Source organism: Triturus cristatus, chromosome 6 (genome assembly GCF_964204655.1).
Source record: "Triturus cristatus chromosome 6, aTriCri1.1, whole genome shotgun sequence".
Taxonomy (NCBI): Eukaryota; Metazoa; Chordata; class Amphibia; order Caudata; family Salamandridae; genus Triturus; species Triturus cristatus.
The window spans coordinates 1045171169-1045186900 of NC_140589.1; the positions used below are offsets into that span (position 1 = coordinate 1045171169).

Here is a 15732-nt window from a genome sequence, read left to right on the forward strand (position 1 = left end):
AGCCCCGTTCTGGGCCGGCAACAACGGACACTGAAATCGTCAATGCCCTTCCTCCTTACAATAAGCACACTGATTAATTCCCAAAACGACAGCCGGCCCTCTGCCTAATCCAGTTCCCGCCCCCCTCGGGACGAACCCTCTACCACCTCTCTCTCTGCCTCGTCCTTGAACAACTTGTTCCAACAACACCCGTGTTTTAAGATCCTTCGTTTTCTTTTCCGTCTTATCCTTACTCTCATTTTCTCTATGTTCGTAATATTGGGCTATACTCAATATTACCGAGGGCGTGGAAGTGGTCCAAGTACTTTCAGCGGCTTGTAGCCATGCAGAGACTTCTGGTAACAAATTGGTTACAAAACGATTGACAAATAATCGTATACCGCCTTACAACGATAAATCCTATCCATTAAAATCATTGAATACGCACTCAAATCTAGTGAAATAATCAGAAACACTTTCATCTTTCTTCTGTTTACATGCGGTCAATTTGTCCCAATCCACCTTACGAGATGGAATTAAGGAATGCATGTAAGTGATAATACGGCCAGGTAATACCAATAATTCAGGTTTCGGCTTATCTCCAGGCTTACGATCCTTGTCCCAATCTTTTATCTGCTCCCATGTTCCGCCTAATTTTTGAGCATGGTCCTGATCATGCACCTGACGCCATACGTCAACGGGAACTAACAATGCAAAAAATAGCTCTATGTCAGATAAAGTCATGACGGTCGAAGAGGCCGCTTCTGTGAGTTCTTTATAATAAGCCGTGGGATTCTTACGGGGGTCGGGTAATTGTGATTTTAGCGAGAGGACTTCACTCCTCTTCCAGGGGGTGTAAACCCACTGCTCCTGCACTTGGGCCTCTACAAGAGGTCTAGTCACCACGCCCTGGACATTCTTTAGTTCCGGTATTTCAGGATGAAAGATAGGATGAACTTCTCGCATAGGATGCTGAGTGTTTCACGAGGGACACTTTTGATGCATCCGTTCTCGATAATTTAGTAAAACCTCCCCATTTCTATACACTTCATCTGGACTAAGTTCAGACTTTTGAGCCCTGTCTCGGATGTCATACATCACTTGGGGGGCCATCCCTCCTGGAAAACACTGTTCCCAGAGAGTAATAATACGTGCAGCCATGTTTTTCAAGGCATGTTGCTGCATAACAGGCTCATAGTCTCGAAGCGTGTTCCATATATCAGTTATAGTGGGATGACTGATTCTCAATCATCTGTTTCTCCTTCTGTCCTACAGCCGAACAGGTAAACAACTTCCGTGCGTCAAAATCCCCCGGAGCACGAAATGGAGTCGAAACAGCTGGAGATGGAGTCGTGCTTGCAGAAAGGGAGGCCCACACAGGGGTGGGGGGAGACAAAACAGCTGTGGACATAACGGAAAACGGCAGTGTAACAGGCCATAAAGTAGCCAACTCAGACACTGAGGGAGACAAAACAGAGGACGTCCCCGGAGAGGCAAGGGAAGAGGAAACAACAGGGGCGGAAGCTGAAGGGGCCTGTACTAGAGTCGGGGGAACAACGGGATATATACACTGCAGAGCATAAGGTGGAGGTGGACGAGTATCCAATAAATCCTCTATCTCATCTTCCGCTTCAGTCCTAGCCACATAGGTCTTATCCACTTGCAATCTAAATTGTCTGTCTGCACAATCAATCCCTTGTTCAGTTTGTGCTTTATCATAAGCTATAGCTTTCTGCGTAATCGCCTGATTTCCTTTCATCCTACGTACTTTCTCCTTCCGCACACATCTACGCTTTGCTTCCTTCTGCCACAGGCTTAGGGAGTCAAACATTGACTGTCGACTACGTTTAGAAAATAATCGATCCTGCAGAAAATGTATCTTTTTTTCATCAAAAGACCATTGTAATTCCACATTATCTTTAGTATATTTATGCCATAGTGTATTAAACAAGAGAGGTGTAATACCATACTTTACATACATATCATAACTTGGGCTGCCCTCAGGCGGGGCAGGTTGACTTTCAGCCAAACGCGTATCATTAGGGCGGCAACAACATCCAAAACAACTCAATTTGCTAAAACACGGCATGGTTATTGGCGTCACACGTTCCTCATTCGATCATAAAAATACACTTCCAAACATGGCCATGTTCAAACATGCGCAAAACATACAACCTCACGCTCATTGAAACATACACAAAACAATAATATAAATATACATACAAAGACATTCAAAATGACGTCTTTTCAAACAAAGAACAGAGCCCGTCGACTCCTGTTCGTGGAGAATCATTCAAATTCAGATTCCAATACTCACAGATACCAAAATCAAGCAGTCCAAAGACTACTAAGAGACCGTCAGACAGGTATAACCACAGACCGACCTACAGACCATCCCGCAGCCTTCCTGGTTCACTCTTGGGACTATTCTGACTAAGCCCGCTTCATTAGCACCGCTTCAGATGTGTTCCTAAGGCTACCCAGGTACAGCCACAGGCTTTTCCGAGAGCAGTCTGGCCGGGCGCGCACCACACGTGCCACACCGGGCGTCCGATCGGCGTCTCTATTAGTCACAAAAGGTCCGTGGAGCATCTATACGTGCAGCCACCACAATGCTGCCCCGTCAGACCCCCAAGATTCTCCGTGGTACACTGACCACCAAATACTTACACAGTTAACTGCTTCAAAAACACTGCTCAACAGTGCATGCCAAGAACATCAAAACAATTCCACTCACCTGGTGCACACAGGTACAATTGCGTGTTCTCCACTGCCAACTCGGTCAGCTCCTGGGTTACGCCCGTAGGACTCCGGTGAAGGGTCACTAGCAGCTGGGGATACTCTGATCGTGAGAGCGGAGTAAATTCATACCAAAGATGGCTACATTTCAAAGGATCCTTTGTCCGTCCACCCGCTCGTCCAGAATTACCCCTTGTCCTTACCACCCGTTTTACAGGGAGGACGACCCAGTCACGGAGTCCTGGCAGAGTCGCCAACTGATGTACCAGTAAAATAAACTAAAGGACTATACCTACCAATAGTCCCAGTACCATTACCAAATTATCAGTCAGTTGGCAGTGAAGAAGATTCAATCGTTTATTAAACAAAATACTCTATAGAGGAGCCTCTCCGAACCTCACCCATCGGGTGCGCCGAGAAGACTGTTGGCTCGTATTCAAACATGAGGTTATATACTTTTCGGTTCAACACATACAATCACTGTAAAAGGAAAAACACTAGTTGGCCCTTGAGCTCCAGGAAAGGACCATATATGGCACACATCAGACCAGTACAAAGGCATAACTTTCTATTATTAATGAGGTCAGGAGGGGTGACTCCCTTTCGTCTTGGTGCCTGGGAGTATAGACACGGCGCCTCCAGGAATGCGCTTATCGCCCCCCAAAGCCAGATGCGACCTTGAGTTTTAAAACAGTCGAGTAAACAGCCTACCTTCAGCTGCTACCAGTAACTCAGATGAACTGAGGCCTGACCACTGCACGTGATCAACACGTGGTCACAGCCCGTGCTCGAGCATATGATCAGAAGATGGCATCTGTATGATTCTCGGCCTACTCTTTTAGCAATAGATATACAGGGAGGAAATAAACGAGTTTCCTCCAAGCAAAAGCATATATATCAACAGGGAGTGTACGTATAGATGCATCATGCTAACATAATATAGGTCTGATAATCCTTATATACGGGAAATCTACTTTTTTATCCCTCACAGTATTGGACTACATGGACACAGACTGTAGATAACTCACGTGCCCACAACACACACCTAAGGGCACTTGTTCATTTGACTGATTCTGAATTTTGTTTTACATTTATCATTACAAATGTAAAGTGAGACACTGAACACACAAGCTGGGGGGGTTAGAGTTAACGTGGGCAACAAAGGATACTGTCTTAATGTAATGTTCTGTTGTGACGTGTTACCCTGTATGAGCAATTGAGTCACCATACTTGGAATTGAACCTCTAATAAAAACGTATTTACAAAAGCAAATTCTCTGTATAGAGTTCAACTAATCCTAGGAGATATGCTGAAACACATATCCAATATAAAATACCCTTCAGGTTAGGCAGGCATTTTTACAGCAGGTCCATTAATTCACCAATCTTTACGTCTAGAGTTAACCAAGTCCTTTTATTTTTTCAAAAAGAACCTTAACAAATACATACATATACAAAACATTCAAGGATTTCCAGTCAGTCCTCTTTGTCGATTGGTCTGTTTTAGTGCCATTCACTTTTTGTTTCTGCCCACTACAGCATGGGGCATAATGCCAACCCACTTCAGCCACTGGTGTCCACGATTGTGAATGGATACATTTCACTTGTGCACAATATGGACATGTGCATAAAATTAAGTCCAGTACAGTGCCAGTGATTCTTGTACCAATGTGGTGTTTTTATTTAAATATGCCAACAATGGGCAAATCTATGACTACTGCAACACATTGCTTTTAAAACAAGCATTGGCAAAGCCAATAGGTCTCGACCTTGGAGACATTATAAGTATTTAGCCTTGCAGCACATTATCCTGGATGCTACATCGACTATTCTTTAACATGGAAGCTCTTGGTTGATGTGCAACTGTGAGAGGGCCTGGTTTGACAATACACCTAAATATAATTTGTTGGTTAAAAAAACTGGTAAAAAAACCTGATGGGGATTTGAGGTTTAGCGTGTCCAGTAAAGCACGGCACTTCAATACAAAAGTTTGATTTTAAAATAATCCACTCCCCAAATGCACTACTATATAACTAAACTAAAGGTAGCCCTAGCCCAAAATCTGCTATCCTAACAATTAAAATCTGAAATCTGAGTGACACGAGTCATCCTATACAATGTAAAAATACAGGGAGGCATAGCAAATTCAAGTAAAGCAACTAGGAGAAAGAATCTCTGAGGGAAGCTGGCATACTGATCCTAATAGAAACCTCAGGGCAGACTCTTTCATATGAGGAGTCTAAAATGGGTGCATACTGAGGCCCGAGAAGAGAATGAGATCGCGGAACCCTGTATGAGATGGGAACTTTTCACCAGCAGGTCCACTTTTCCTGGCAGTTATACATCCACCTGTTACCTCTACATGGAGGTCTTTGAACACTGGAAAGGGGGGGGAGGGGGTCCTCTTCTAAAAGAATGGCTTTCACTAGACATGTTTCTAGAAAGTTATTTAAAAAGTTCTCTGCTTCTCTTTTGTGGCAACACACTAATTTTTGCTGCCTACATTAGAACTCACTCTTCCTGGCAGTTCTGCATCCACCTGTTACTTCTACACATGAGTTCTTTGAACACTCGAAAAGGTGGGGGGCGGCCAGGGAGCCCGATAACCCGAGGCCCTAGTAAGGTTTGCAATAGGTGCCAGACAAGAGCCACGCGGGTGTACCGCTTTCCAGAGGAGAGACAGAAAGAGCAGCCGGTGAGCCCCACTATCTGCAATCCAACTGTGGGCACAGGACGGTGGTGCGAGGGGCGCCGTGACGTCAGCGCGCACAAACCCCGACCATGTGGCTCTTGGGAAGCGCTGCAGCAGAAACACGGTGGGCAGTGGGTTAGATGGGGCGCCTGGGTCTTTTAGTGCTTAAGTGACAGCAGATTAATGGTCCATGAAAGCGAGCATGGTGTCTGCCACACTATGATACCTGATATGCTATTACTCTGACAGCAGGACATCCTGGTGAAAGAGGATGTCATGTCACAACGCTGGAGCACTGAAGTCAGGATTTAAAGGTGCAGGCACCAGCCAAATAGAGGAGTGGGCCCGGAGGACACTACGCAGAGTTAAAGGGATGGTGAGCTGTTGACAATTGGAATCACCTGCATTTACAAAGAAAATGAGAAAAGCAGGGTTGGCGGGAGGAAGGGATCGGCATTGGGGAGATTAACTACCTCTGCAGGCACACGGGAAGGATGCCGCAGCAGATGTGAAGTGATTACAAGAATTATAGCCCTGTTTAAATAAACAGAAGTTGGAGCTCAGAGCAACAGAAAACTTCAAGCGCTCTGGTCAAATGCTCTTAGGAAAAGGTAAAAGTAGTCCCTAAACAGATGCTACAATAGGACAAGTAGAAGGATACAAGTACTGGGCGCTTCTTTGTGGGAGTGAACAATAAAGGAAAAGGAGGGACAAAGAGGAAGGATTGATCCCTAGCAATCAAGGATTTTTTAAGGTCACTGAAACAAACAAATGGGAAGCAGTAGGCGAGCTTTAAACTCACAAAGAAGTAAATACTAAATTCTATACAAGAGGTCTCAAAAGCCCAACTTAAAAAATAGCAAAAAAGGCACAAATAAAGTTTTTCTGATTTTACACAGCACTGCCCCAATGTTTATAGATTTTCAATACCTACAGCAAATACATATATTTTTGTATGACTACAAACTTAGAGGAACAGGAGTAAAGTAGTGATGGTTCACCTTGATGCAGGCACTCATAATTAGAAACCCGACTTTTGTGCATTTTGCACCTTTCATTGTGGAAAGGCATTTTTACAGAAACAAACTGAATTTGCTTAATTGTTTGCACCATCGTGAACCTAGATTTATTGTTGCTGGTGGATTGCTTCATTATGTAATATGACAAAGCTCACACTGAAGGAAAACCATCTGCTTTCCCCAACCCATTTATCTGTCTGAATGCAAAAGATTTAAATGAACTAGATATGCCTTACTTTCTTCACCGAAAAGGTATTACTGCATCAGTTTATTGTCGCCCCTTAGTTGTGTCCTCCAATGCAGATTGAGCTGGGCTTCCTTTCGGTCGGTGTGAATGTTTATGTATTCCTGTTGTAGGTAGAAGTGAGTGCAGATTGCAAACCTGTCTACCCCAAACTGTACATGTACACCCTTTGCCACCTAAGTTCATAAATACACGTGTTTCTTATCCCTTAGTCCTTTCCATCGCACCATGACCATCAATTTTAAAATGAAATCACTACAGCAATGACTCCCTGGATCTCTATTCCTATCTAGCTATCTAATAATTAGTCCTGACCTTGTTACTGCACACCTCGCGAATTCACCGTGGCGTGGCCTTATGGAAATCAGTAGTAATCTGATCATCTCAGCCCCAACCATTAAGTCTTCCACTAATTCTTCATACCACAGAGTAACCCACCAAACTTACTAGCGTTGAAACATGTGACTCATATATCACCATACCAGACATGCACCTACTTGGGACAGCTCCTTGGGATTGGAGTCTGGAAACTCCAAGTGATGTGCTGAAGTCACCAATCTGTTTATTGCCAGCTTTGCCACTCTTGTAATATAGAGACCGCAATGCTTGGATAGATCTGAAGGGCTATAGGAATGTTGTTTACTTTACTCCTGTTTGGCAGTCATTGATGACCCCAAACCCCTATGCTTCCAATACCTTCACTACCATCACTTCACACTGCTCTGCTTCTTGCACCATATTTTTAGTCCGGTGCACTGTGGTGCTTGCTGGGAAACCTCAGGCTGCCACCCCCAATCACTCCGACTAAGATATGTCGTTGTAAATGCAAGAAACGCTACAGAAGTGCACAAGTGCCAAAACACAGGGAAGTGATATGGGAAAAGATTGGGGTCCCAGGGATTAGCAGCCACGTGTAACCCCACGCCTGTGTTTCTTTCATCTCTTTAGGTTCCACACCACAGCTTCAGTTGGGTTGGATCCTACCTTGCTGTTTGTTGGCATCAATGGGGGCTGCAACTTCTATCTGCTGGTTCTGGCCTACGGTGCTGGGCTGAGCCTTCTGCATCTGCATCTCCTCTTCCTCAAACTCCATAAACCTGAACATTGAGTACGCAAACAAATTACATTTTAACAATAGAAGAATCTCTTGATAGCCTTAATTTTAACACCACACGCTCGATTAATGGGCTCAAGGTCTGAGTATCCTCTTGACCCCTGTTCGACTGCCTTGTGTTAGAATTCTCCATTCTTACTCAGACTGAATGCCCTGCCTGCTACTCACTGTGAAGAGCTGAAGTGAGGAATCCAACGCTATCACATGCAACTAGACAACTCAAAGACTTGTTGCTACCCAAATGAGGACAGTTAGGAAGTTCTCTGTAGCTTCAGTTATCACTTGTTGATATTAAAGTGTAGAAATCGATGTGTGACGGTCGTATTCTCCTACATCGATCATTAGAGGGAAGGGACTTTGTTACATCAAATAGCCTTTGACTACCATATCAGCGGTGAAATTTGCCAGATTTAAACTGCAACAATTCCGCTTTTGTGGCAAAAAGGCAGCATGCTTAACTTCCTCTTTGCTATTCCTGCTCTGGTCAAGTTGTCTCTGTTTTGCCTTGTTTCCCCCCTGAGTCTCCTCGGCGATCCTAATGAAGCCTTTCCAGGAATCTTTACCATGGTCTCCCATGAGAGATGGTTCATCCTTCCACAGCAAACCCAAGGAGATGATGGACAGAGGGCTGAAACTTTTAAAACACTCACCCCCAGTCACAGATCTGGGTTGAATCCATCATCATTCTTTAGCTCACTTTGCCACCCCAGTTCAGACAGGGCTATATGCAAATCAGTCTTGACCCTGTGCCTCATAAGAACAGTCCAGCCCGAACTGCCAAGCCATGTCTTCCCTGGACCGGAAACAAGCATCCTGGGACCGGTTTGGGGCTAACAGCCCTCTTCAGCCAGGCTAGCTTTAATCCAGTGGCAAAGTGAGCAAGGGACCCACGTCTCGGCATACCCTGCCAACTTAGGGCAAACAAAGCAAACACAAGGAGATGATGGACGGAGTGCTGAAACTTTTCAAACAATCACGCCCAGTCACAGATCTGGGTTGAATCCATCATCATTCTTTAGCTCACTTTGCCACCCCAGTTCAGACACAGCTATATGCAAATCAGTCTTGACCCTGTGCCTCATGGGAACAGTCCAGCCCTAACTGCCAAGCCATGTCTTCCCTGGACCGGAAACAAGCATCCTGGGACCGGTTTCGAGCTAACAGCCCTCTTCAGCCAGGCTAGCTTTAATCCAGTGGCAAAGTGAGCAAGGGACCCATGTCTGGGCATACCCTGCTAACTTAGGGCAAACAAAGCAAATACAAGGAGATGATGGACGGCGTGCTGAAACTTTTCAAACACTCACCCCCAGTCACAGATCTGGGTTGAACACATCATCATTCTTTAGCTCACTTTGCCACCCCAGTTCAGACCCAGCTATATGCAAATCAGTCTTGACCCTGTGCCTCATGGGAACAGTCCAGCCCGAACTGCCAAGCCATGTCTTCCCTGGACCGGCGGAAACAAGCATCCTGGGACCGGTTTCGGACTAACATCCCTCTTCAGCCAGAGCTTGAATCCAGTGGCAAAATGAGCAAGGGACCCACGTCTGGGCATACCCTGCCAACTTAGGGCAAAGAAAACACAAGGAGATGATGGACGACGTGCTGAAACTTTTCAAACACTCACCCACCAGTCACAGATCTGGGTTGAATCTATCATCATTCTTTAGCTCACTTTACCACCCCAGTTCAGACCCAGCTATATGCAAATCAGTCTTGACCCTGTGCCTCATGAGAGCAGTCTAGCCCGATCTGCCAAGCCATGTCTTCCCTGGAACGGAAACTAGCATACTGGGACCGGTTTCGGGCTAACAGCCCTCTTCAGCCAGGCTAGCTTTAGTACAGTATCAGGGTCAAGACTGATTTGCATATGGCTGGGTCCAAACTGGAATGGCATGGTGAGCAAAGAAACGATGGATTTAGGCCCAGATGTCTGTACTGGGGTGAATATATGACATTGTTATGCATTCTGTTCATCAATTGTTCTTTTTGCATTTGTCACTCCGAGTGGGACGGGTATGCCCAGACGTGGGTCCCGTGCTCCCCATGCCACTGGAGTCAAGCTATCCTGGCTAATGAGGGCTGAAAGCCCGAAACCGGTCCTAGGATGCTTGTTTCCAGTCCAGGGAGGACTTGGCTTAGCAGTTCGGGCTGGACTGTTCCCATTGAGCGCGGGGTCAAGACTGATTTGCATATGGCTGGGCCCAAACTGGAATGGCATGGTGAGCAAAAAAACGATGGATTTAGGCCCAGATCTCTGTACTGGGGTGAATGTATGACATTGTTCTGCTTTCTGTCCATCAATTGTTCTTTTTTCATCCTTCCAGAGCGCCTGGACTAAGAAACTATAGGGCTCTGAGGCCTCAGAAAATATTGAGGTAGTTCACTTTTACAAAGGGGATATGCTAAGTATGCTTATTGAGCAGACTGGCTGTACTGGAATGCTGAATGTGTAGCTCCGCTCCATGTGTTTGGTGAGACAACAAATATTTTCCTTTCTGGAACAGAGACTGGTGAGGTGAGGGTTTCACGGAAGCTTGTGTGAGACAGACTAGTCTGTTAATTAACTGAGGCAACAGACAGGGAATGGACTCACTTTTCTGCCATTTCGAAGAAGACCATTCGGTCGAAGTTGCTGACCCTCTCCCACTCCTGCATAGCCTGTGGAATTCCCTCTTCAATCTTCATCTCCGGCTTCAGGCGGGCTAATGAGCGCAAGACAGGTCTAGGGAGAGAACAAAAAGAGCAAAATATACGTTTGCGGCAAGAGGAGGCATGCGCTAGCGGAGAGTGAAATGGGATACGACACTGATTGAAGCTTGACCATCCGGAAGAACACCTAGAAAGGAAACTGCATGATTAGGACGCTAAATGAAACTTGAACTAAGAAAGTACACCTAGAAAGGAAACTGCATGATTAGGACGCTAAATTAATCTTTTTTTTAATTTCTTTATTAAATCTCATAGATACATCATAGCAATTATTTCAAAAATATACAACAACAGCAGTAAACCAAGCTAAATAAAGCTTGACCCTAAGAAAGTAGACCAAGGAAGAAAACTGCATGAGGAAGCATTATGTGTTACCGCATTTGTTAGCACATATGGAGCAGGCCCACCATCCCCATAAAGAATTATACACCTCTTGTAATGAAGGCCTCGAGGCTTGCAACACGTGTATATACCCCACACGGTCATAGAAGATGAAAAGCTTTCATGAAATCTGAACACAATAGCACTAGAAATGTGGCCACCCAAAACACAGAAATTAAGCACATGACACCAAATAGGCCTGGGTGTAGTTCGTGGAGTTTTGCTACGCAGAGCTCCGCGAAGTTACAAAAAACCTCCACGAAGTTCCACGAGTGGTGGAGTGCAGTGCGAACTGCAGTTTGTGCTGGTATTCCTGCAGCTCGGGTAGAGATTCTACCCAAGCGGCAGCTCACGATCGCAAACTTACCATTCGCGATCGCAAACTTAGAGTTTGCGATCGCGAGTGGGGAAAAAACTCCGCCGCACATCGCGAAGAGGAGTTTTCTGCACTCTGCGAGCTCCGCAGAGGGCAGAAAACTCCACAAACTCCACGAACGGAGCGAAGTTCACCACCCAGGCCTAACCATGAAGGCATGTTAATGACGATATCACCCAGTTAGGAGAAGGCGAAATATTCCAGACAAATATTTCCCTCCTGCAAGTGTCATTTGATGGAGCTGGAGGGAAATTGAGAAGTAGTAAGTAAAAGTAGTTTCAAGCAGTCCTTTTGTGTTTCCCCACACCCTTTTGTATGTAACAAGTCCTGGGAAAGAAAATATGAGAAACGGACACCTTTGGCAAAAACATTTTGAATGGGCATGCGCACGTAATGAGTTTATATAAAGTGTCCCAAGAGAGGGTATGCAGAGTCGAAATGAATGTGTTCTCAATAAGATGTAAGGTTTGTCTAAGTTTAGCCTAAAAGATTAATGCCTCCATTTAGGTATTTATTGTAGGTGAACAACCCTCAAAGACTAGAGACGATAGAAGGAAACAGACACTATTATCCCAGCGCACACTGAATATTTATAAGTATATTTATATAGTTTGAATGTAACTGAGATTATACTACACTTGGGCCATCACTAATACAACGATTGTAGGTGATCATAGGAGTTTTCTCCATTTATAATAGGAGAATATAAACCCCAATGGAAGAACATATGACAACATCTTGGATATCTGAAGTACTTATAAGCTAACAGTGAGAAGAAAAGCAATAAGAACTCCTCACTAAGAGGCGAAACTGCCCTGAACACTCCAGCTAGTATCATAATTACAGTGAGTAAAGCTTGTTTTGCACTACATGTACTAGGATGCACTGGAGAGGAATGGAGCAGACCCACCAGCTAATGTGTAGCCCCATGGAACAGCACCACCATCCGGCCGCGGGCTCCTGGAAATGTAAATGTTTGTTAATGAGTGTCAGACCCTTCTCGTTGGGGTTTTCTGCCACCAAGATGTAGGTAGAGAGTGGATGCCCCTTCCGGACAAGAGGAAGTACAGCCCCAGGAACCCTAACAGGGCGGTGGCTTGGACATTCTCAACTCTGCTCATCCAGAAATAAGAGACTTGACCACCCTTCTTGGCCGCAGGATCCAAGCCTGCCCCCATTAACTTACACAATCTCTGCCGCCAACCCTCAAGGCTGGACACCCAGCTGTCCAGTTAAGGACATCTTCATCCTCACTCACTCCATATCCTACAACCCTCGCTCCTCATTCCTCACAATACCCTTCTTTTCCTACTCTACTAGTGATGAGCACAAGTGTTGCTCTCATTGGTCGTGCTCAGCACGGACAGGCATTCTATGCTGGATATTGATTAAAGGGAGGCGAATGGACGGCTTTACAGCTTTACGTATTTGGTGTCAGTGATTCCATCACGTGCATTCAAACAGCAGATGCAAAGTAAATGTACCAGCACTGTACTAATAGATGAGAGAGCTCTACTCCTGGAAAGCCCTCGACACATACCCTTGGAATCTCGGCATGAGACATTTATATATCCAGAGTCCTTTGCAACACATGTCACCCGGTCTCATTCCCATATAAAGAGGCATATACACATATTTCTTAGGTATTGTTACATCACACATATGTCTTACAATGTTCAGAATACACTTACACTATCATGTTGATAGGTAACTGCAGACTGATTTTTAAATATTCATTGAGTAACTTCAGAAGGACGGAAATACTGACTATTTTCGAAGGAAGAGGACAGAGTACAGCTGTGAAGCAGACCTATTTTAAATCCATTGAGATCTTTTTTAAGAATGTTAATTGATAATATTTTAATAATTTATTATTGAAACACGATGTATATTTGATTTCTAAAGCATGTCATGAAATCATTTGTAGTAGCAAATAAGTAAATGGGAGTTTATTTGCAATGGGGCGTATGCAAATTATTTCAAGCAGAAGGCCTTTTATTCTAGGCACATCTGCTAACACCAGCCCTGAGCACTAGAGGGAGGAATGAGGAGTGAGGGATTAAGAGTGAGGGATTAAGAGTGAGGAATGAAGAGTGAGGATGAGGGAGGATGTCCTAAAATGGCTGCTGTTCTGCAGTTTATCTCTCCCCATGAACTGGACATAAATACCACGCCTGCCAGAAACACTCGTCTTTATGACACCATGGAATAGACACATGTATGACTTATAATCTACCAGAATATTAATACATAAAAATGATTTGGGCCTGGTCTCTTCTGTTCAGTTTCCCCCACCCCCAGCTCCAACGGTCTTTTCAGTTCCTGCTACTTGGACAGGTCAATCCAGACTTACTCTGAACACCCCAAAGGGCTTCAAGAGCACCCCCATTGGGCTCCTCCTCTTCCTTCTGCTCTCCTCATGTTCAGAGCTGGGGACACCAACCAGGCCTAGGTCTTCCTCTTCCTCCCTGATCCTAGGCCATGCTGTAATCAACTCACTTCTTCAGCCGCCGAGTCAGTGGCAGATTGGGGCTCTGAAGAGGGATCAGTCTGAGCTCAAGGGATCTGATCACTCAACAGTTGCCAATCATCCCTCTGAAATGTCAAGGTGCTCAGACACATTTCTTTCCTTAAAGGTTGTCCTCCTGTCCGTCAGTACCAGTCCAATTCATCTCCATCCGGGCTTTAACCTTTTTGGATCTGCTCAGGCTCCATGGTGCACGCAGTCCCCGCCTGCGCTTCCCTGAGCCACAGCACCGTCCAAGCCACTTCCTGGTGCTGGGCTTAGGGTCTTCGTCCATCTCTACCTTGTACACCACTACGTCCCACATGGTTCTCCCAACCTAGAGGGTCGCTTGCATGGTTTAAGTTCTGCTATGGGGTGCTCCCTTATAAGAGCCCAGAGAGAACTGCCTAAACCAGTGGTTCTTAACCTTTTGACTCCTGGGGATCCATACTCGATTACTACCGGAACCCAGGGACCCCCACTGAATTATTACTGGAATCCAATGACCCCCCATTGAGTCATTACTGGAAGCCAGGGACACCGACCTAAGCATAGTGGATGATTTGAACAGCAAAACAATACAGGAAAAAGCATCCATCAAACAAATACAAAAATGAAGACACATTTTACTTAATTCGCAAAACACATATAAATAAAAATAAAAAAACTTGACAGAAAGGTTGGAGCTATTCTAAATTCAATTGAGGCCACTCATCATCCACACTGTTTTCTGTTTAATGCACCTGCACTGCTCCCACAAATCAGTCGGAGGATACTAATTCAATTTTCTGCCTCCAATTTCATATCCCTTCACATTTACACCACGTTTTAAAATTTTAAACTGTTCATTAAACTTCTTTATTTATAATCACTTTATTAATTGGTTAATATTATTTAATTTTCTAAGTAGTTGCGGACCTCCTAAGGAGGCTTCGTGGACCCCAGGGGTCCTTGGACCACAAATTGGGGACCACTGGCCTGAACTCCTCTCACCTGAAGCGATTTGCGAACAACTAGGCCTAAAGATCTCAGCCACTGGACGCTTCCGTGCAGGGCCCATCACAACTGTCTTCTCTCCTCTTCTGTTGCCTTGTGGTCTCCAGCCGATGCATGTCTAGTTGCGACTTGCTTGCTCGTTCTCTCATTCCAAGGGTCTTACAACTGCCCTAGGACCTCTCTCCTCCCTCCTCCAGCCCCCGCTCTTCTTCCCTGAATTTGGAGGTAGGGGTTGTGCCTGGCACCTCCTGAATGCCCTGGTTCAGACACAAACATTGCAATTGCCATCTTGGAGCCTTTTTTTGGGTTGGCTTGTTGGCAATCACGCTCCTCTTCCAACCCAGAGTGGAGGTCAGATGACCACCCCTAACACCCACTACAAAACCCCCACACCACCTTCCACCCAGGTGCCTCAATGTGGAGAAGAGGCCTGGATATAATTTTTGGGGCTGAAGCTTCTTTGGCCATACTGGGTACTGAGGCCGAAGCTGAGGTAGCAGAGAGTGCATACTACCTTCTAAGCATCCAGGCAAAGCCTCCAATATAATGACTTTTATCCCCCTGGTGCAGCCTGCATGCATTTGTACCAGGAACGTACCGAAAAGTCAGATATGACAATTGAGATAGCCTATTATTTATGTTTTGGGATTCTCCCCACAAGCACTGGGATGTATTTAGTAGCCTCCCAGTGCCCAGAGATGCACAGCAAGTGTAGTCCCCAGTATGAGAAAACTTTGGAAAAACAAATATAAATGTAGATATTTTTTCTGAAATGGGTCTTTAATTATGTCATGTCTAGTTTAATTAGCAACATAACTGAAAAGTCTAAAAGAGGGACTATATGCTAACAGGGAAGGACAGGTTACCATTTAGATAAGATTAGGTTAATGGAAAGTAGTAAGCCCTGTTTTGCCTTTTCCTTTTACAAACAGTGAAAGCGAAGAGGGAGTGGGGGATTAGTGAAAGTGGGACAAT

General features: G+C 45.1%; 1 protein-coding gene across 1 annotated transcript in view; it reads right to left on the bottom strand.

Moving 5' to 3' along the window:
* Nucleotides 1-15732, bottom strand: part of LOC146820962 (NUT family member 1-like) — a 155131-nt gene that overhangs the window by 132386 nt on the left and 7013 nt on the right. The window contains exons 2-3 of the mRNA XM_085609771.1: nt 10383-10511; nt 7657-7769 (exon numbers count right to left, since the gene is read on the bottom strand). Of these exons, the coding sequence (XP_085465897.1) occupies nt 7657-7769; nt 10383-10511 (242 nt within the window). The remainder of the gene's footprint in view (nt 1-7656; nt 7770-10382; nt 10512-15732) is intronic.